This window comes from Anarhichas minor, unplaced genomic scaffold (genome assembly GCF_050575085.1).
Source record: "Anarhichas minor isolate MPS153535 unplaced genomic scaffold, ASM5057508v1 ptg000022l, whole genome shotgun sequence".
In the NCBI taxonomy this organism is placed as follows: domain Eukaryota; kingdom Metazoa; phylum Chordata; class Actinopteri; order Perciformes; family Anarhichadidae; genus Anarhichas; species Anarhichas minor.
In genome coordinates, this window is record NW_027466468.1 from 1,446,188 (window position 1) to 1,469,155 (window position 22,968).

The window sequence follows — 22,968 nt, forward strand, 5'->3', positions numbered from 1 at the left end:
CAGTCGTCCGCTTAGGGCAATTTTTCTTTCCTCTACGGCTTCTGAAGTCATTCAACATTTCCAGAAAGGTCTCAAACCCAGCGGCTCCCCGGAGCAAAATGACTCTGATTAATTGTAAATTTGACTTCATGCGTTGCCGTGTAGGAATGCTTTCAGCAGTTCGGCTCAAAGTCCTCTCACAAATGAAGATCCCATGCGCTGCGTGTTTTGTGCAGCCAAAGCCATGATGCTGAATGAGATTCAACGATAGTTCAAATCCTGCCGTTAGTGATAATCTGTTGTCTTGGCACCATGAACAGCGCTAATGAGCTGCATGTTTAGAAGTGATGGCAGTTTGAGTTTATGATAAGTTTTTGCATTGTAATGATTTCCAAGACCATGCTTCAGTTTTCCAAGACATTATTATTGAAAGCGTATAATTACATGCACTTTGTCTTGGACTCTGGATCAAAGAGAGGCCGGCCGCGAGGCCCCCCCTTTTTGGACCGAGGCCTCGTTTATGTGGCCGCTTCTCTGATTGATATCCCATCCCACCAATGTTTTGTTGTCGGGATTAATCAGGGTTAGGGGCTCGCAGCTGGCAGAAGATACCGTTAGGTCATGCGTATGATTGTGCTGATAAAAGCACACTATGTCTCTCTCTGGTGGGAGATGAGGTCCTGGAAAAAGCATTTGTAATAGGCCAGATACAGTGTTCTAGAGTGGGAATTGTGTTCTTTGGGGGAATGACAGACCGTCGGTTTGTCATCGAGTCTATCATTTAGGGTCCGGTCAGTTCGGGATCTGAATATTTTACATGAAAACCGCAGGGTGCATAGTGTTCAGAATCGACCTCGGTTTGTTTTGCGTGTGAGCTTGCATGTAATGTGTTTGCCCGTAAAGCGCTGATGGAATACTAATGTGTGTGTGTGTGTGTGTGTGTGTCCGTGTCCTCAGTGGAGCAGGTTCCTGTGGAGTCCTACACCGTCCCTCTCTCACAGGCCGAGGTCCTACAGGAAGGAAGTGATGTCACTCTGGTTGCCTGGGGGACACAGGTAGGCGTTCTTGCGTATTACGTTGTCCTCTATCTTTGGATCATTTTCCATGGTCACAGGAAGAAAAAAAAAGGAGTCTCATCTCCGCTAAATGCCGTTTAAAGCCAGAGAGGCGAGCAGTGGATTAACTTTAAGTCCACCAGAAGCCCCCTCTGTCTCAGTCGGCGGTCTTTGGCTGTATCTGCCCAGACATCTCCACTTCATCAAGGCTGTTCTCGTCTCTCTTTGTGTGTTAACGCCGCACACTTTCCATTGTCGCCCTTCTTTTCATCTGAGAGATTCTATTTTCTGCAGCTCTGTATCAAGCGGCCTGTAACTCGGCAGGTGTCGTCCCCGACTTTGATTGAACCCGGCCACTTTAACAGGCTTATCCAGGCCGCAATGGACCCGGAACACGGGAGGGGGGTCGGAGGGCATTGAAGGAAAAGGTCTCCATCAAAGCCAGTATTATCGTTGAAGGGTGGACTGAGAAGAACGGGGATCCAGTGAAGTAGTGGAAAGCACGGCTCTCCTTTTTTGAAATACCAGTCTTCTCTCACCTCATTACTCCCCCCCCCCGTCTGTCGGGCCTTTGCGGACGAGAGTAAAGAAAACAATTTTCACAGATCGGAGTGAAAGGATTAGTGCCCAATCTGCAGCTTCTGATCGCCCAAACAGAGGAAGTTATCCCCCGTAGTCTCAACAGTCCCTCCATTAATGATTTCTCCCTCAGGAAGATCCTCTTTATCAGCTGGAAATAATGTAACGGCAGCACCATTTCCATCATGAATCTAAAATAAACTAAAAGTTATTGAGTTTATTTTGTAGCTTGAGGGACAGTGCCTGTATCTTTCAAACTGGCTTGACTGTTGAGTGTTGACGCTTTAGTTGTGACGATTCAGATTTAACACAGTTATTATTTAGAAGCCATGAACTCAAGTACTTTATTAAACAATTGATGAATTAATGGGAATAACTTGCACGCCATGTTTTTTAGGTTTCAATTTTTTAATTGGTTAACTTTCAGTTTATTATGCTCTGATCTGCAATCAGCCTGCGAGCCTCAGCAGCAAGTACAATAAAGAAACAATGATTTATTATTCTGTTCCCCCTGCGTACCAGCGGAGCATTTAAAAAGTAGCTCATGTGAATGTTACGTCACAAAATACCAGTTTCAACAGTGAGTTTTAATATCTTTTTTTTATGTTATTATTGCTCTATTTAATTATTTATATATTACGCACGCGCACTAATATCTTTACGTGTAATGCAGTGCCAATACTTTACCGTGGACATGTGGAGCAATTCTACAGCAGTTCTGCATGTCATTGATGGTCCAACTACATAATTGCTTGTTTGTGTTTTTGGGGATTTTGCGACAGCATTTTGAGTAAGAACTAGACCGCTTGAGTTCTAATAAATATCGCAGCTCTGCAGCAGCTGGAGGTAATCAATCACACTAGATATGTTAGTGCCTATTAAAATTGAAACATGTATAATGCAGAATAGCTGTTGGACTATTTATGTAGCAGCAGGCATGACATCCTTGCCAAATTGTAAGCTGCATCAGCACATTAGATTTAGAGGTTTTCTTTTTCTTTTCTTCCATTTAGATCCACGTGATGAGGGAGGTGGCCAATATGGCTCAAGAGAAACTGGGAGTGTCTTGTGAGCTCATCGATCTACAGACCATCCTGCCCTGGGATGTTGAAACAGTTTGTAAGGTAAGAAAAGCACGCATGCGATCGCACATTTGAATCCTCATTTGGCATCAATACTGTTGCCATTGAGCAGCTGTTCGTTGGAATCACCCTCCTCCCGTAGATGTTTTATTGTGGTACAGAGGCAGGACTCTGTGGTTCTCTTTGGTGCTTGAACCAGGATTCCTTCCGCTGCTGGCAAGACTTGACTACTAGTTTATGTTGCCTCAGCTTAATGGCACTCACCAAAACAAAATATTTAATTTGGGAGGGCTTTGAGATGCTTTCCAGTGGGTAGTCCATCTTTTTGATAGGGGGGAAAGGAGCACAAAGCAAGACAGTTTAAAGAATAGTGGCGTCTTTCCTGGTCACCATTGGCGAGTGTCAGTAGACCAAAACAGCAGGAGAGAGTCTGACGTTTTGAAAACCAAGGTGTGTGTTCAGGCAGACTTCGAGGAGCTTCAAAGTCGTATCTACATCCTCTGCACTCTCAGGACGCTGCTTTGTTTTTTTCCAGTGGCCCTTGAACGTGTCACAGTCTGTCAAGCAATACGTTTTCATCTAACATATTTATCGTCCGATTTTCATGCTCCTCTGGTGAAACCTACAATGTTTTCAGTGAGCACCACGCTGCTCCGGCTGCCAAGCAAACCTTCTAACCAACAGTTAAAGCCCAGGATGAAACTGCGGTAGGAGAGCAGTAATTTAACAGGGAGTCAATTGTAACGGATGGCAGAGTCTGTAGTGTTGTGCTGCCACTGAAAGATTTGCAACTCGAAGTGAGCAGTAGTCAGTCACACATTGTTTGCTCAAAAAGGAGACTTCTCAAGTGAATGTGGTGATTTTTTTTTTTTCTGATTTTTTTTGGTTGTAGTTCCCCATTAAAACCACTGCCATGAAATTGAATAGAGTGTTTATGTGCTGCTTAGTGGGCCTAATGCCAGGCCTGCCACCTCGGGCTTGTCGACAACATCTCTCCTTGTCATTTCCTCCAACCAAATGCCCTCTTGAATGTCTTTCCATGTCAAACCCATAAGCCAGTTTCTCCACAACCCTGCTATATACACACACACACTCGCATCCTGTGCCCTCTGATTCTCATCACCCCAGCTAATGCATAGGAATACACATTTAGGGCCTTATCTTTTAATTAATCTGAAGTGTGTGTAGACAAATATCCGGATGAGTATTAGTCAGAATGAAAACCAATGTGAATGCTCAGTGCTGTCAACACAAAGAAAGGTGTCTGAATCGACACAGTACAATATCTTGTTCTGTTCCTTTGGTGCATTAAAGGTGCTGATTGCGTAGCGCTGAGAGAACCTCTGGTGTCCAAAGGTAGACGGGTCTGCCATTGTTAATTTGCGACGCTTGGCATGAACTTTGCCTGTGCTGCATTAAGAATGAATGTTCGCGGGTTACAGACGCTCTTTGACTTGCATAAGAAGGGTTTGTTTTTGTGCCTTTGTGTTTCATATTTAGAATATGATGGAATTAGCTTAATTTCTCTGTTTTTATATATTTTTAAATTGAATGTCTTCTTGTTTTGGACTGTTGGTTGGACTGGGCCCTGATAAATTGTGATGGGTATTTTTTTCCCATCAATTTATAGACCAAACAATGAATCAATCAATGGGCAAAATAATTGGCAGATAAGATAATTGTTAGCTGCAGCCCTAGAATGAGTGCAATCTGCTTCATTCATACAGTGTATTTCTTACGTATACCTGTGTATATTTACAAATGACCAAACTGATTATATTCTGTCATTCAAAAATATATATTGTTAATGTATCAGCCCCAGTCTAAAGGATATACTCCAAATGGACATTAGTTGCAAATGCGCGTGGTTCTGTTTCTACTACACTGAGCATCTGCACAGACGGAAGTGTTCATACGTTTGCCTGTACAGTTCTTTGCAGCCATGCACATGCCGAAAGTATCGTGCATAGAATGAGAAACGCGGCCTTGTGCGTCCTCGGTGACCCTTCACAGTGGTGCCCTGACTACTGGCTTCTGCTGCTGCTCGGGGCTGGCATGGCATCTGGTTGGTTCTGTGGCTGCAGCTTTGCTGATGCTCAGATATTTAGAGCTTTGTCATACAGCAACCCACCCATGCAGATACACTGATGGCCATAATAAAACAAAGTATTGCCAGGAGCCTAGATTATATGTTTATCTCTGCATATAATAGCAAGTGTGTTGTAATAACCTCACAATAGTTTAAAAGCCTTTTGGCTTTTGTAAGTAAGGAGTTTGTGGAGCCTTTTGTAAAGGTTACTATCTTCTGATACATATATTTTTAGTGCTATCCCGAGCTGTAGGAAGGGAGCAGCCGTAACATTGTGTCAACTTCTTAATTCAAAAGATTGGACACCTGGTGTCGAGCTTTTTCCGGCCAGCGCACATCTCTGTAGAGCCGGCCTTTTTTTCTGTAGCGCTTGTTAACGGTCCGTCAGATGCGGTGAGTGTGCCGACAGTGAGATAAGCCACAGACACACGTCCGCCCACTGGCAGCCAATTAAAATTCCATGTGAGTCACATTTTACCTTGCGCATCTTTCAGTCAGGGATGTGTTGATGAGCTGATTTATATGTCGCCGGCGTGTTGTTTTTTTGAGCGTGTGTTTATGTATAGCATGAATGAAGAACGATGGGTCTTTCAGCATGAGAGATCATTAAGGCGGCGCTCTCGAGGAGCACGCCATCTCTCTGTTTCCTGAGGAATCCATTCAGCCACCAGCTATACTTGGATCTAAATATATCCAACCCTCTCGGTGACGAGGGGGAGTCACAGGCTGAAATTGCTGTAAACGTGGAGAGAAAGTGAGTGACTTTTCCTTTGACCCGCTGTCTAGAGCTGAGCAGTCCAGTAAATGTAATAGTTGTTCTTTTTGGGATGAATAAAATGTCTGGTTTACCTCTGCCAGACCAATGGCTCAGATGATATGCTGTGGAAAGTCTCCCTGTAGCGGAGATGTAGCTGTGTAAAGATGCTCACAGGCACACATGGCTGCAGAAGAGCTTTTTCATTCCTCACTGAGTGGTCTGCTTTACTCACTGTTGTTTAATGGCTTTTATTGTTGTTCAGATGGCCAGTGAGCCAACGTTTCCGTCCGTTCCTACATGTATCCACATTTGTAAGAGTTCGCAAGTCAGCCGTATTAAAAACATCTCTCCTTATTGTGTTAGTTCCATCGTTGCTGATTCAGCCTCATTCTCAGGTTTTCCAGATTCCAGATCAGGCCAGCGATGAATCAGAGTGGCTCACCAGGGCCGGTCCGTAATACAGTCATCGCTTCTTTAACAGTGGTTGGAGACGGCACTTCCCGCTGCACCACACACGGGTCCCACTGGGCTGCAGCTCGTGGACCTTCAACAAAAATATTAAAAAAGCTTCTTATTTTCCCATCAGTCGTTCTTAACCGACTGTAACTTCTCGACTATGTGACTGCTGTTTCCACCTTCAGGCACATCTGTCCTGCTAAACATTGCCCATCAAAGACAAACCCACGAGCATCAGTTGGCTGATGAAGTATTGGTCTCCCACCTTTATCCCACCTGGTCATTTCTTTTCAAAAAGTCAAGTTTGAACTAATTCAAACTAACTAATCATTCAGATTAATTTGAATGAAACCCATGTAGCATATTCTGACAAGGGTCCTGAGGATGAGTGTGGCAAAGTAGGCAGGTTGATAAAGAAGTACAGTTAATGTCACTCCACTCATCTCTGTTGCCTCCCCTGTTGGCAGCAGGCAGGTGAGTGATCAGATTTGTTGTCTTCGTCTGTGTTTGCTGTCTGCGGCGTAGAACCCAAAGTGCTTTCACACACTGCTTCTCAGTTGTTTTATTGTCGAGATAATCCGATCAGCATGGCATTCCCTGCTAGTTTCCTCTATTTTATTTAAACGCTTAGTTCACTGATAGTTCATGCAATAGGTCGAGCTGAGCATTTGAAGAACACCTTTTTGGTATTGTGCTTACAAACAAATGTCAAGTTACGTAACTCATAAAACACAGTGCACGAATAGATGCTGAGTGATATGATAATCTGTGCCTCCAATTTACAGCTTGTTTTTCCTCATTTGTACACCAACTTAGCATTTTTCAAAGGAAATATATTTGCCGAGTTCCCGCCTACTTGTGTGGATTCCTTTGAGACCGTTTTACCGTGCCGTTTCACACAAAGTCCACAAACACTGGGAGCATGTGACTCGTAAAATGTCACGTGACTTGTTTCTCGTACAAACACGATGCACAAACGCGTGCAGAGTGATCTGTAAATCGGTATCTGTGCCTCTAGATTCACAACTTGTATATCACCATTTGTAAATAAACACAAAACGAATGCATTGTCATATTTTTACTAGAATGTCACCATTTGCATGTCTTGATGACATTCACTCAACTTAGCGTCTTAGAATGGAAATGTGCTTTTGGTTGCTTTGGCCTACTGGACCAGCGCTCTCCAGTAGATGATAGTGATAATGCAACATTTATGGATGCCAACTGCTGTAAAAAACTTAAAAACTTTATTTACAGGGATGCCAACTTTTCAATTTATTTGGAGCGAAATTCGGTACGAGTAGGTCCTATCCTTCTGTTACCCACGGCAGGAGTCAAGGTCTTCACTTCTCAACCCCTAGGGATTTAGCAAATTCTCAATTTTAAAGCATTTGATGAAAAGCCAAGTTAATAGTCATGGTCAATGATGAATAAGTATGGTTGATCAGCATACTTGCCAACCTCCAGCCATCATAGCCTAGTTAACTTAAAAGGTTGTTACCGACAATGGAGAATAATCAGCAATGTTATGTTATTTTTAGTAAAATGTGTGTATGTGCTAACGTGCTGAATTCTGTTTGGTGCTTCACGATGCTTTCCCATCATTTCTGTTTCACAGATTCTATTTGATGAAATGGATTTCTGATTTCTGACAGAAACCTGAATTTGCAGACATGAAGTAGTTATGTAATTTGTAGAATTTACCTGATTGTTGTGACAGCAACAGTAATAACTCTTACAACATGATCATGCTGTGTTTTAACCAGCCATTGGCGTGGCATTAATACCAGCTAGGCAGAATTTTAAAAAAGTATTAATAATTGGCTGTATCCAGTTATAGCTATAGTTGAGTGATCGGTTCTACATTTGTTTTTTTTCTGCGCCATCCATAAATGTTTCATTACCGCCATCTACTGGAGAGCGTCTCGTCCTCCCGTCACCTTTTGTGTGACACACAGCGGTGAGACCAAACCATCCAAGATTCACAAATACCTCACGATTCCCAAATGAATATGAGGAATCTGAATGTTCTTGAGCCATGCAAATGGGGATGATTTAGTAAAAATGTGACAATGTATTTGTACAACTGTGTGTGTGTGTGTGTGTGTGTGTGTGTGTGTGTTTATATTAGTGCTGGGCAACGATTAAAATATTTAATCGCGATTAATCGCATGGATTTTTTGCGATTAATCGCATTGTTATGGCAAAGTTCAATAATTAATTCAAAGGTAGTGTATTGCGCACTTTTATTTTAAAAGTACTGCTATATGAACAAAAGGGCAATAACATTTGGTTCACGAGATGCAGGTAGCATGTTTTATACTTAATGTGAATATAATTCATACTTTGTTGGCATCTTATTCTGAAAACCGGATGTTCGTCTGAAGAAACCGGATGTTGTCTCACGTTAATGTTTCCGCTAACTTTCAAAGTCCTTTGCTCGCTCCCGATCTGTGCTGTTTAAATGCGTTTACCGTGAATTTCAGCATATAGGTGCACTAAAATGTGTCTGCTGAGTTGACCACAGAGATCTGAGTGTCTGCTGACTTTACCGCAGCGATGTCCAGTAGTCTCCAGGGAGAGCAACAGCTGGTGCAGCTTCTCTTTATTTCTGCCCGCCCCCCCCTCGACCAGAAGCGGAAGTTGCCTTTTCTCTACGGCAACCCTGAAGGGACTTATCTCCAATACAAAACGATAAACATGAGACGGTCTGTTACAATAATAATACATTAAAAATACTTACCTGTTTTTTTTGTTTTTGTTTTTTTTAAATTATTATTATTATTATTATTATTTTTTCCCATCTCAAAAGGCTCAAGGACACACACACTCACTCACTCACTCACTCACTCACACACGACTATAGGATGTTTGCTGGCTTTTATCCCACTGTTGTTGTCATCCTCTTGTTATGTATATGTATTGTCTCTTGTCTTTCAATTAAAAAAAAAAAATAAATAAATAAATTTATAATAAATAAAAAAATGCGTTAACGTGCGATAAAGTAATTGTCGGCGTTAATTAATGAATGCGTTAACGCGAAATTAACGCGTTAACTTGCCCAGCACTAGTTTATATACAAATGGTGATATATAGATAAAGAGATCTCGATTTTCGGATACAAATCACTCGTTTATTTCTGCATCGTGTTTTACAAGTTCCATAACTTGACATTTGTTTGTGTTTTAACACCATAGCCCTCTGCTGGACTGCATGACAAAGTAATTCAAATGGTTACAGGGCATTACAGTTCCAATATTACATTTCTCCCATGTTCAAATGAAAGTTGTAATATTAAATATAAGGTGACAACCCTAATTCCTCTATCAACGTTTTGCAGTGCTGAGTGAGCTATAAACACTGCATCTGTGCATTATTGTACAACAGCCTTACAATAGAGAGTTGAAAGAGTACTTTTGTTTCCTATTTTTCTTACTTTGATGCATTCAAAGGGTCACCTTTACATCTCTAATACTTATTCTAAAAGGTCAGCGCACAAGATGCAGCGAGCCCAGAGTGTTACTGTAAGGAGTGGTACAAAGAAATCTGTTTTTACAGCCTCTGTAGTGTTGGTATCTCTTAGTTACTTGCTGAGCACAAAGCTCGGCCTGTTGTGTTTTTTTTTTTTTTTTGTTTCTCTTAATCATCTCTGCCTTTTACTCTCTCTCAGCATTATTGGACTCATCCCTCAGATTGTTGTTCATTTTGAACCTCAGAAAGTCGGAGCAAGTCCGTGCGAGCCTGTGAGTGTGGAAGTCCCATCTGCGCCCATAAAAGACCTTAAATCATAATCCATCAACAATCCGTCTTAAGTATTAAACACTGTTCCCCTGCAGGCTTGAACGGTGGATGGTGAACTTTGTAGGTTGTATCCCTGCGCCAGCTCGATTTGCTCAAACTAACTACCGTGTGTGTATATTTTGGAGCAGTTCTGATGCTATTCTATCAGGACTTGAGCTGGGCCTGCTGGGTCCCCCCCCCCCCCCCCCCATTAGATGCGTCTCCTGGCCTGCGCTCCAGCTGGAGTCTCGTTGTGACTGCAGCGCTGCCTGGATCTCGGCACTCGGCGTGATGCAACCAATTTGGCCGAACCTGTTCAACCCTTAAAAGAAACATATGCAGAAGGGAGGCACTTAAGGACTTGAAGTGCACCAATATGTCAAGTCTTACAGCATAATAAGAAACTGTCTGAGTCACAAACAAAGGTAGAATTTAGTGGATGGTTGATAGAGAGGGGGGGCAGGGGTAATGGGGAGTGTGCAACATCTGTTCTGATTCTTGGAAATGTCTGCATTTTCTGAGTGCTCAGGAGTCTGTTGACTCACAGATAAGACCTCCTTATCAAGGCCCCGCTCACCCCTCTCACTTTCTCGTAATGGGTTCAAGCTGTAATGTGTGTCCCGAGCCCAAGACGGCTGGCGAGTAGAGTGTTTGGGGAGTCGGGCAGGACGCAGAGCGCCCGGACGTGTTTGTTTGTCATGCGTCGAGGTGGAAACTGACGCGAAAGCAAACAGAGCCAGGGAGCCGGCAGCAACTTGTGCTCGATGTCAAGTTCAACCTGTTGTTTTAGTCCTGACGGCTGTGGTTGTTGTTCTTTTAATACCACTTACCGTAATTATATGGGGTGAATAATCTGTCACACGAGGTTGCCATTAAGAGATTTTAGCAGAGCAGTGCCCCATGGGCCGACGGAAAATATTCCAAAAATTGCTACCAAACCATAGATGGTACATTAGAACATATTTGATTGTCTGTATTTATGCAAAACTGATTCAGGCTTCCTCAGATGGAAACAATCGTTTGATAATGAATAGAAACTTGCTTTTAACATTCAAACCATAATTTAAATATTTATGACCAATAAAGTGGTCTGTCTGTTGCTTTCAGAGGGAAAATCAAACGAGTAATGGTGATGAGGTTTACCCCCGACCTCTCTCTTCTCAATTAAAATGTTCAAGTGTCGGAGTTATTGTGGTTGAAGTGAGCTTTCAAATTGACGATCAGTTTTCCTTTGGGGGAAGAATCTGCCAGGGGTTTTTCAGTTTCCCCAATCTTGACACAGGATTTTTCTGGCACATCTGGCAGTAGCGTTTCTTAATAAACATCAGGTGTTTTGCTCTGTTCACAAGAGACCCTGAGCTCCGTTACAGATCAGTTGTGATGATGTCAGCTATGATTCCACAACTTGAAGCATTTATTTTTTGTCATTTGGTCAAGTGTGAATTTATTTATTTTTTTTTTTCTGAAAATTGAAAGGTGAAAAGTTTGTTTTTCAAGAACTGGATACTTTCCTTAGCCCACCACTCTGCTTTGACATCTACCTCATGGCAACCTAATTATCCTTGTGTTTTAGCTACAATCATTCCAATGAAACCAAGTTTCTGAACGGCCACATGGAAATTTAACAAGTCCACTGGCAAATGCTGGTTCAGAGCACACTTCCAGGTTTGCATGTTTGAACATGGCCCAGCAGCTTTTATTTAAAGACGAGACCACACTTGAAAACACAACTTTTGAACTTGTTCGCCGATTGTACTCCACCAGCAGAGATCAATCTCTCCTCCTCAGTTAGGATACAGCAGTGTCCCATGACATGACCACTTCTCATCCTTGTTTCAGGCACAGTTTCCTGTGACCTTTGCATTTCCAACTGAAGAGCACACAGTAGAAATGACGGCCAGTCCTTTCTGCCTCATTTCCCAGTAAGAAAGATGAGCCTTAAGCTTTGTCTTTGGGATCATGGTTTAGAACAGTAAATTATGGCTTCCAACAGGTGGTCTCCAGATGATGGCCTAGGAGCTGCCTGTTTCTGCTGTGAAGAAGAAGAAGGAGAAGGGCTGGTTTACACTGAAGTGTTATTCAAATAAGAGCAAGGCTACAGCAAAACGATCTGGACAGTAATAGCAAAGTAAATGAGCTTCAGGGAAATTTTAAGCATTAGTATGTCTGATACAAATACATTTTTTTCTTGCAATAATTGCTGAGAATTACACAATTGTAATAGACGATCCCTATCGGAACAATAAAGTTGTACTGTTAAAGCAATGAATACATATAAATAACAGAATAAATCATTGCTTTAATGTCAGTCTAAGAAAAACAGGTAATGAGGAAATATGAAACGTTTTGATGTTAGATTAAATTGTGGATACGTTTTTTTTTTCATTATAGTATTATTTTTAAAGGAAGGGTTGGTAATCTTGAGAAACTAGCAAGATTACGCTAGATTAAAAAAAATGTATCGAACCTAAAAACCCAACCCAGGGTTGACAACTCTTTTCCGATGAAAGTAGCTTCCATTGCTAGCTCCTAAAGTTGCTAAATCTAGCAAGAAAGTCACAGACGGGTAGCCAGACGGGTAGCCAGACGGGTAGCCAGACGGGTAGCCAGACGGGTAGCCAGACGGGTAGCCAGACGGGTAGCCAGACGGGTAGCCAGACAGGTAGCCAGACAGGTAGCCAGACAGGCAGCCAGACAGGCAGGCAGGCAGCCCGTCCAGTCATTGCATCTGAGAAGATTGGACGAGCACATTACAGTCCTGCGACAGCCACAGGTTTTGGTGGTGGACCGTAATGTCTAATACTCCTGCGTCTGTGCGCTATGCGTTCTGTGCTGGCATCCTTTGCCCACACCAGGCATACACTGCGGCAGACATGTCTAGGATGTCATTTCTTTTTGATTTGGACCTGTGGTTTTTAAAATCCTTTTGTCAAGCGGTCTTTGATTTATTCGATAGGCGTGATTCAATAGCTCCATACAAGTTCGTCCCAACACAATTCCAGGACTGGAAAGAAATTGTGGAAGAGTTGGATGATGCCTAGAATTAATAAGATGGTGGCTGTTGTTGTAACAGGATGCGGGGTACTTATCTAGAAAACCCATCTCTGCGGCTCCGCAGACGCTCTGCGCAGGCTTTTTTCGCAGAAGTATGAATTAGGCATTAGCATCTAACTGTTCTCAAGGTTGGCTATTAGCATGTAAAATGCTTGCAAATTCAACAAATGACAATTCCACATAGAGAACGTTGTAGGTCTGCAGGATGTTGGAGATGAAAAGGAAAAATATTTCTTGAAATGATGGGAACTCCTGCTGTGTGCCAGACACAGAGAATCCAAAATGGATTATTTTTTTTAATATATATACATAAAAATAAATAAATAAATATAAAAATGTCATGGAATTGTGTTGTGCGCCTATAATATATAGATTCCACTGCCTTGATTTGACACCCAGCACGGTGGTGAGCAGACGCTGCCTTTATCTGAGTCTGTGGTCTGCAGCCGAGCCAGGGATGGGCCAGGCAGCCTGCTAGCGATTAGCACACAGACGGACCGGGCTCCTGCCTGTGTTGCCCTTTCAGATGTGGCTACTCTGCCAGTATCTGCTCACTGGCCCACCACAACACTCCTAATAGCTTTGGCCTGCTCTCGTACACACGCACGCACGCACGCAGGAAACAATCTAAAGAGGAAGAAAATTGGCACAGGAAGAAAGTGGCCAGAGGTTTGGGCCGCACTCCCTGTATTCTTATTATTGTAGCCCACGACTGTAATTACAATGTTAACACGGAGCTCTTTGGACCAGACCCGCAGGACTTTAGAGAGAGAGAGAGAGAGAGAGAGAGAGAGAGAGAGAGAGAGAGAGAGAGAGAGAGAGAGAGAGAGATCAGTGGAAAATTACTCATGGTTGTTTTTCTGTGATGGGTCAGCTCCTCTGTCTGTCTCTCCTGGTGTCGCTGGTGAAAAGTATGGCGTAATGCAACACTGCAAAAAGGATAAAACCTTGACCAGCACTTCAGTTTCCAGTCATTGATCTATAGATTAGATGTGTACATCACCAAGTTTGTGGTTGATGAAGCCCATTTGCGGTTCACCCCAACTTTTTAAGGTAGAGTAATCTCCCCCTCTGTGTCTCCTCAAATCCCCTCCACCCCCCACTTGACTGTCTGCTACTGACTTCTTTTCCATTCTTCCTCCTGGCAGTAGCTCGTGCTCACATTGCACCGCTAGGCACTGGAGATTTCTCAAATTCTTCCACGTGTCACTCACCGGAGTAATGTGGCCAAGCCCACACCTCCACGCATTGAAAAATCATATCGGCTCATGATGGACACTGAGATATCGGACGCATTGTTAATATTAGCCAGGGTTGTTTTTGTAAGAGACACACTAGCCAGTGATTACCACACATCAGCGCCCTGTGTCACTCATCTCAGGTCTCCCACACAGATCAAACGGATTAGATTAATTACCAAACACTGTTGAAAATGGGCTAAAGCATCAAAATGAGTCAGAGAAATCACACTTTTTGCTTCCATTTTTCTCATGAGGTGATAATGGCCAAACACAATTTTTGGTTCCTAATGATAATGATGATGATTTTGATTATGGCAGTGGCAGTTTTTGTTACGAATCAATCTCTCTAAAAGCAAAAAAACCCACTTTGGATTGGACCGGTTGTTGTTTTTTTTAGGCCAGGTCGCCAGTTTTCCACTGCAGAGGACGGGTTAGTTAAAGAGCCTTGGCCAGAGGTGTGGCAGATTGAGATCATCGAGGTCAGCCTGTAGGCCGATAGCAGGACCGAGTGGAAAAGGCAGTGTCTGAGGTCATGAGGACACAGAGACATCCAAGAGGTCCGCACACACACACCACATACCAGCTGATAGGTCTGTTGCCCAGGGATTCTCCAGGTCCGTTATAAATCATGGAGTCTGTTACGTAACCTGAAACCAAACCAAAAAGTAATGGAGCTTTTTACAGCAGCTCTTAAAATTAATAGAAAACACATTTGCTAATAATGCATTATGCATTTCTTATTTAAACTCTCAATTATTTGTTCATGTTTTTCTTAGACTTTCCATTTAGCGGTTCTGAACTTTGATATCTATCTATCTAGCTATCTTACATTTTAATACTGTAATTGGTGATTAACTTTATTTATGTTACCTTAACTTGCTCTGCTGTTAACTAGCTAACCTTTCTAAGGCTAATTGAGCTCGAGCTAGCTAACGTCACAGAGCTAGCTTCGCCAATATTAGCAACTTAATGTAATGAAACAGACCAAATGAAACATTATCTGAGATGTTAACAGTTCAATAATCATGAAGACAAAACAATACTGGAGACTTAAAAATATTCTATACCGTCATAACGGACACATTAACCTACAATAGACAGTACAATGTAGATGGATTGCGATTCACTGAACTTGTATAGAGAAGCGTGTTTCCGCCACTTCACAAAAAATACTGTATTATGCTGCTAAATTACAGTAGTCTGCTGTTATGGTTAATTGACGGCATTAACTGTTAATTTACATGTGAGGGATGAACATTTAACTGTATGTTACAGTTATTATGAAATACTGTGAGATACTGTTTTAAATCCACCGTCAATTTACAGCAATTCATTACAGTGTATTTTTTAATAATAAAAAAAATGAAAACACAGTTTTTGGACATATTGTTGTAAACCACAGGCCTCTTGGTGAGTGTTTCCCACAGCATCGGGTGACTGACATTTTAGAGCGATTGTTTTTAGGAGATGCCTGTCAAACATTTGTCCCTTTGCAACATTTAACATTTGGAAGGACCCATTGTTTGGATAAGTTTGTTTTCCACTCAGAAAGTGGAAGCTAGCCAGCTAGGCTAACTAGCTTCCACTCGGAAAGATGAAGCAATTCAGCCGAGCTTGCAAACATTTGCACTGATTCCCACCAGATGTTACTTTTTGAAGAAAACGAAAGAAAATAAAACAAAACAAAGCTCTGTTGGCTGAGGGTGAAAATTGTGTCGAGCCCATGTACTGTGTATCCTGTCGTAGCACATGGCGCTCTGCAGCTCTTATATTGTGTTAAATTGTTGTTGGCATTCGTCAGACCAGTGTTTGTCGCTTAAAGTGTGTGTTCTGCATTGAATTTCTGCTGCAAAATGCCAGGGTCGTTTTTCTTTTTTTATCCCAGTCCATCACTGGATACGGCTGTGATGATGGCAAATTAGCAGAAAACACTTGTGTATGAATCCCCCTTTTTTCCAAAAAATGTCATGGTAAATTATTTTGACTGTTTTGAGACTGTCACAACTGGATTAGTAGTCACTGTTATAAAAGAGACAAATAGATTTGGGACATGAAATTCTTTTTTTTCCCCCAAACATCACTTTGCACAGTATTGATGGCAGCCAGATGCAGTCGCCTCTGTGATGTCCTTATGCTTCTGTAGGAATGTCACGGGCACTGGGACCCATTAAACAAGCTTCCTGTTGTGGAGGTTTGTGTTAGTCGTCATAGCTTCCTCATGTTGTATTGTGTCTTATGGTGACTTTTGAGGTGGTTTAATGTGGTGTTGTATTTTGATGATACTGCCACCATAAAGCACCACTGTATGCTAAGTATTTGATTTTTGATTATTGTTTATTATCCAACACTGTATTATGAGTACATAGGCAGGAGACATTCTTTCCTTGTCTTCGTTGCTTAGAAGTATTTATGAGGTACAATGTCAACAAAGTCATAAGCTGCAAAGCCAAAGCAGGTTATGATGTGAAAATTGTACAATATGATGTAGGCTTGTCATCGTAGTAGAATTTCTGACACCGATGTAAGTTCTATCAACTTTCCTCAAGGCAAAGAAAACTGTCTTTACTTGTAGATTTTCATATTTCAAACAGAAACACAAGTTTTAAACACAAAAAGGAAAAATTACTAGAACACAGCCAACCACAGTTTAATATTTCTTAGACGGTAATTAATAACAACAGAGACTCCAGAGATCGCATAACCACAAGCACTAATTGTCAACATCGATTAAGTGGCTGAATTTCTCAAGCAATTGTTCGGTCTATGAAAGGTAAGGAAACAGTTTAAAAATATCCATGATTTCTTTCCAGAGCCCAAAGTGACGTCTTCAAATTGATTGTTTTGTCTGACCAACGTGACCCAAAGATATTCAATGAAAAAACACGTCACAGTGAGCGAAACTGCTAATCCTCACATTGGAGAAACTGGAGTCAGAAAACATCAATTCTCTTCGTCTAGTAGAGTCGAATCAACACGGTCACATGACTTTAACACAACTTGGCACTGTAAGCTCCGCTACGGTCATTTCTATTGTAGGGCTACGGCAATGGATTACGTCATACTCGGGGATACTATACTATAGAGTACTATAATATTTTACTCAAGTAAAATGAAAGTACAACGTTAAAATGTTGTCAGAGTAAATGTTACTGCTGTTTTGGCTCCTTTTTCTTTTGTTCATTCTCACACAGTTTATCAGGACTTGTTCACGTGGCTTTTGTTTTTACTCTGACGGATGCGATAATATTATAAGTAATCGTAAAAATCGTGGATGCTTTGGCAGTTTTTGACACCTGTGATATTTTCTAGCAAGCTTACCTGAACCCGAACGACGCGTGGGTCAACTCGCGTATTTATACCATATATGTGGTACAGCCTATATATTTGTCATATATCAGTTTTACGTATGCAGGGCCACATGGAGGTGGCCTCTGGCCCATTGGTGGCCTGCAGGCCGCTAATTCAATAGGCGGGGTATATACTTTTTTTATAGGACCTCTGACAGTAATTGAATGATTTTTACGACCTTGCTGTCCGCTCAAAACATGCAGCAGAGCTGTCACCAAGTTCGAGTGTGTGCAGTAGCAGTCGTGTGTCTGTGTGTACACACCGATGCAGTCGGTGGTGCGGTGTGGTTGCAGGGCATAAAGGTAGAGAGTGTGTGCGTGTGTCGGGGAGTAATTGAGATGAATTGGTTTTGATGGGACTTTATGGGATGTTTGGAGTTATTTCTGTCTGAGGTCTCCTCTGGCGTCCTGGCTCCTCTGGAGGATGGCTTGGCCCTCCGCCCAGCGCCGAGGCTGTTCTCCCCTCTCTGCTCTGCTCTGCTCTTTCATCCTTGCACTCTCTCACCCTCGCTCTCTCTCTCACTCACTCACTGGTTCTCACTTTCCTTCTCTGTCGTGAGAGAGAGAGCGAGTGATTGTATGGCAGTGAGTAAGTGAGTGTTTGTGTTTCCTCCCACCCTGCTTCCCTCCCAGCACTGTGATTTTACAGGGCCTCCGGTTCGCCGAGCACTCACCCTTCTCCGCTAATCGCAGAGTGCCACTTTAAAGGCCCCAGCCAGTAGTCAAGCCTCGTCCCGGCTCTCATTTGTCACGGAGATCACATGGTGGCGCAAGAGTTAGGACCCTGTGGTGGCCGCGCAATTACAGGGTCGGCGAAGCCAGCGGATCCAGCGGCAAGGACGACTCCTCGGTGGCGGCACAGAACTTCAACTTCCTCCTCGTGTTGCGTTTTGATGGACGGCCTGGAGAAAGAAAGGAGGAGGCATACTATATGGGAAGACGATGTGTCACTTACAGTCTAGCATGTGTGTACGTGCGTGCACCCTTACAGTAAAAGCACAGAAGATTTTGTTTTTGTCATCACCGCTATTTTAAAGTTTTTCTCGACCAATTTAGTGGCGTAAAAATACAGATCCAACAAATAAGTGTTGGCAACTTCTTCTGGAAGGAGTCTCGTGTGTTTTGAAAACTTTGAAAAACACATTATGGGATTCTGCACCAGTCAAACCGCGGCCCAGTTTAGCCTCAATTATGGACTGTTTTTATTCACTTCTCATCCCCATAGTCTGTACACTCTACAATAAATTAGTGCTCTGTATATTATATACTCCATAAATATGTCAGGGTTTTTTTCCCCCCTATATATCCGCGTGTCCTTTTTTGCTAAGATGACACTTCAATGCCAAAATACCACAAGAGCATTAGCGGCAGGAAGCAATCTGTGAAAGTAACTCGCTGTCACTATCGCAAAATGTAAATCAATCAATCCTGAGTAAGCGGCATGTATGAAGAGCATTGTGTGTCTGCTCGTGTGGTGTACTTGAGAACACATACACGTGCATATGTGGCTGTGTGGTCTGTGTGCACATCTGCACTTATGTGTGTGTGTGTGTGTGAGTATATATGCCATGGGAGAGTGACAGCTCTGACTTGAGCCTCTGAGGTTATGCCAGGTCGTTGGCCGCTGGCCTCAGAGTGGTGAGAACGCATAGTGGGGAGCACTGGGACCGTGAGCATAGGCTTTAGAGCAGAAGGATAAATGGAGGGTTTTAGGGATGGAGGGAGGGAGGGAGGAGCAAAGAGGGAAAAAAAACTATTGATGAGGATGAGACGAGCCACAGCATGGAGCAATGACGGAGTCACGAGAAACAGGACAGAAGGAGCCTGATGGTGGAGGAGACAGATTGAAGTAGGTGAGGACAGAGTGAATGCAGGAGGACGAGCTCGACGTCGCTCATTAGGTTTGGGTGTGTATGGGAATGGCCGTAAACATGACATTTCCTCTGCAGCCAGTGGAACAACTCTGGCATCTAATGACAGCCCTGCAGCACAAAGAGTAGTGAAGCTGCAGCCACCAGAGCTGTCGCCAGGCCAAACTACCACCAGCAGCCACCAACTGGGAGTTTTGACTTGGTGCCCGGACCGGGTCAGGGAGGACGATGTCTCTGGCCAGCAACTTGCAGAAGTGTACATACAGAATCGTAACTTACCTAAAATATTCCACCAACTAGGAAAAGGGTACAATCTAATGTTTTTGGGGACACAAAGTCAGATGCTGAGTGAAGCAATTAAAAGTTTATCAACTCACTGGCAAGTGTCCCCCTCCAGTGAAAAGAAGCTGGTGTCATTGAGGGGATGCCACAGTGTCCTAGCTGGCACTTAAATCAGGCAAGGCTCTGGGTGTGTATCTTTTGTTTTGTCATGTAATTATTGTCTGGGAAAAGGTTTAGTAGTAAATGACAAGTTGACTAATTTATGGCCTGACTTCCTTGGATTTTGTTGGCTTTTCTCAGAAGCTAGACAGCGTTAGGAAACATTCAAAACAGATACTTGACTCAGTCCAAGAATATTGTGATATGATAAACTCATCAGGCACAAGGTCATGGTGTTAAACCATAATAAAGAGATCCCCCTTCCAGCACGTCTTCCTGAGGTTGCATTGAAAGATTCCTGACATATTTTAATTGTTCTGTTCTCCCTCAAGACACATAAAATCTCTCCTTGGATGCATCTACCTGATCATCTCCTTACAGTGTCCAATGCACTTCATTTGGTTCCATCGCTGTCATAAGAGCAACTTCTTAGTCATTTTACTGACATGAGAGCTTGCTGTCGTGGGCAAAAAGATGACTTTTCAGAAAAGGGTCAAACCTAACAATGAGAGTGGATGGTTCTGTCTCCTGAAAACCCATCCGGCAACCTGAAGCAACTGGGTTAAAGACTACGGCCACAATTACTTTCCATCTAGTACAATCATCAGGTCAAAATCTGTATGTCTCCAATACTCAAATATGTTCTCATCAGCCTACCCGGCACTTTGTGTTGGGTTCTAATTAGCCAATGTTCACATGCTGACACACTAAACTAAGATGGTACACATAATAAACCTCCACATCTTAGCATTTTCAGTCTGAGCACACAGCATGTTTAATTCAACGCATTGGCTACAGTTTATTTGAAGAGTGAGAAAGTATAGTGAGAAAAGGTCATTTTTTTAATGTCACAGTTTCTTCGTATTTCTCTGTGACTGAAATGCAGTTACTTCAAATCACCATATGAGCTGCATTACCTACTGTACTAGTGCACCAGGTGCCACACTGTGCATTTTGCCATTTTTTGGAACATAATACTGCAGCGCCCGTTTGGTGCAGTATTGCTGCTGGCAGTGTTGTTGGGGGCAAGTGGCCATTCGGAACACACGCCTGTTAGGGGTGCGAGGATTGCTTGACCCCCGGAAGAGCTGCTTGCAAAACGACAAAACCACATCCAGCAGCAAAAGTGAACACGACCATTAACGTTTCGTTTCCTCCTGGCGTATAGAGCTGGATCGCCAGTTACGTAATTGGCCACCTCAACTTGACATCGGGTTGCGGTTCTCCAGAAGTTGATTCCGTTTTAACGTTCTGCCGCTGCAGTTTTATCCAAAGTTTATTTAAATTGCACGTGTCGCATGTCCACATTGCACCAAATTTTACTCTGCACGTCCTGAAGCCCCCAGCATATCTTGCGATATTTGCAGAATATGCACATACAGACTCCTTGCTTTATAGTTCACTTGTCATATTATGCACGACTTACAATAGCCTACTGAACTAGTGCCAGCAAGTGGGCACTTTGCCAGAGACTGTCACTTTTGTTTAAGCAGCAGGGTCATGGGTCAAGTCTATTAACTGGAGCACACGCTTTCCCCTATCCAGGCCCCAGAGTCTGAAATTCTATCCCACAGTATTGTAAAAACAGTAGCAGGCTCCTTTTGTGTCAAAAGCATGTAAAGAATGCAATCCTGATGCAGCGAGCAGTATGTCGGGTCTCCCCTCAGGGAGATGAGCCACAGGGATATCAGGGTTAAGCCGGTGTCACGGTGTAAATTGGAAGTTATGTTGGTCGTCTTTGTGTAGTGTGTCTGTACGATGAGGACTGAGTTCAGCATCAGGGCAGGGTGGAGGATTGGACAGCACGGCACCTGCATGAGTCATCACGCTAAGGCGACAGCAACATGACAGCAACATGTCATATCAAGCCATCGCCCTGCTCTCAACCCCTCGCTTGATTCCTCCTCACTCTGCCGATTGCCAGCTGTTGTCATTGTCTTCCAGTGTTTTTATTAACTTCCACATTCCTGAAGATAGTGTCATATAATCTGATTTTTGCGCACTGAACTCATTCACCTCAACTGGTCAAAGATAACAAAACATGTAGCTTCTGCCAACTGACATGAGCTTTTCTACAATAATGTTTAATGGAAACAGCTTTTTAAGAATCATTGCATTCCAGCTTCTAACTACAAGGTTTTTCAATATGCCCCACCAGGAAGAGGCATGTTGGCTTTGCATCAAGTATTAGATCCCTAGAGGGACACAGTGCTGACTCATTTTAGCCCCCACTACTAGTGTGTGACAGTGGTACAGTTTGCAACAAGTATTTAGTGCCTCACAGCCAAACCCGGGACCTCAGCAATGTAAACATCTTCCTGTTTAGCATCAGCATGAAGCCTCGGAATGACCCTGTGTTTGACACTTTGTGGTCCTGTTGGAGGGGGAAAAAAATGTCTGGCCTAATTTTTACAGTACCATATGGACACGTGATGCTTATTTTCAGTGGGTTATTTAGTTTTGATTGCCGTTTTGCTTTGTTTGTGGCATGAGTGTATGGAGAGATGTCTGATATTTACCCAACTGTGTTCACATGAAGAGCGTATTGTGCCGTTATTTCAGTGGACAATTAATGTATATTCCTAAACATGGACCATGGATTTCACTCACACATATCTTAAATCGTATTGAAAGTTTTAAATTCTCAAAATAATGTAGAAAACAACATGTACGTTGCTTTTGGTGATGATTCTGAGTTGAGTTTAAGAGGTGTTTACCCAATTTATTGCTGGGAACAAATAGAAATCCAACAACTGGACAGAGGTTTGCTGAAGTTGCATAGAACAGACATAGCTTTGGTCTGGACCAGTGGGCAAGTGGATGAGATTATAGTATAGTATTGGTTTTATGCTGTGGTAGATAACGGGTGGAGCAGCAAGAGGCATCCTTCTGCTCTAATGTCAGGTTGCAGAAAACCCAAATGCAAATGTCTGGGAGGCTGAGACCTCTAATGTCCATGATTGTCCCGTTGGCGCTGTATACCAGCCTAGATCAGCCCTCCAGCTCATAGTCTTGTGTCAGATCCATTTTGTAAAAGCACACACAGCGACACAACCAGACATGCATGCAGCCTGAGGGCAGCAAGCAGATATAGCATACCACAGTAGGCAGTATGAACCATCCTTACTGGGTAACCGCTACATTGCAGAGACTGCAACTGGTCCCAGGTACCCGTCAGAACATTAAAAAAAAATAAGTTTTTTTTTTATTTGTGATGGTTGGTGATATTCATCCGTC

At 42.8% G+C, this 22,968-nt stretch overlaps 1 protein-coding gene and 1 long non-coding RNA gene across 3 annotated transcripts in view; both read left to right on the plus strand.

Moving 5' to 3' along the window:
• Positions 1-22,968, plus strand: part of bckdhb (branched chain keto acid dehydrogenase E1 subunit beta) — a 46,793-nt gene that overhangs the window by 13,507 nt on the left and 10,318 nt on the right. Inside the window, exons 7-9 of one of the 2 annotated variants that reach the window (XM_076096452.1) lie at positions 937-1,034; positions 2,627-2,737; positions 4,010-4,051. In XM_076096452.1, coding sequence (XP_075952567.1) covers positions 937-1,034; positions 2,627-2,737; positions 4,010-4,024 — 224 coding nt within the window. In that variant the 3' untranslated portion in view covers positions 4,025-4,051. The remainder of the gene's footprint in view (positions 1-936; positions 1,035-2,626; positions 2,738-4,009; positions 4,052-22,968) is intronic. The other variant, XM_076096451.1, reaches the window with a different exon arrangement.
• LOC142955094 (uncharacterized) lies at positions 4,061-22,927 on the plus strand. The gene is made up of 2 exons (XR_012955791.1): positions 4,061-19,272; positions 19,369-22,927. It is a non-coding gene; the product is annotated as an uncharacterized LOC142955094 (long non-coding RNA).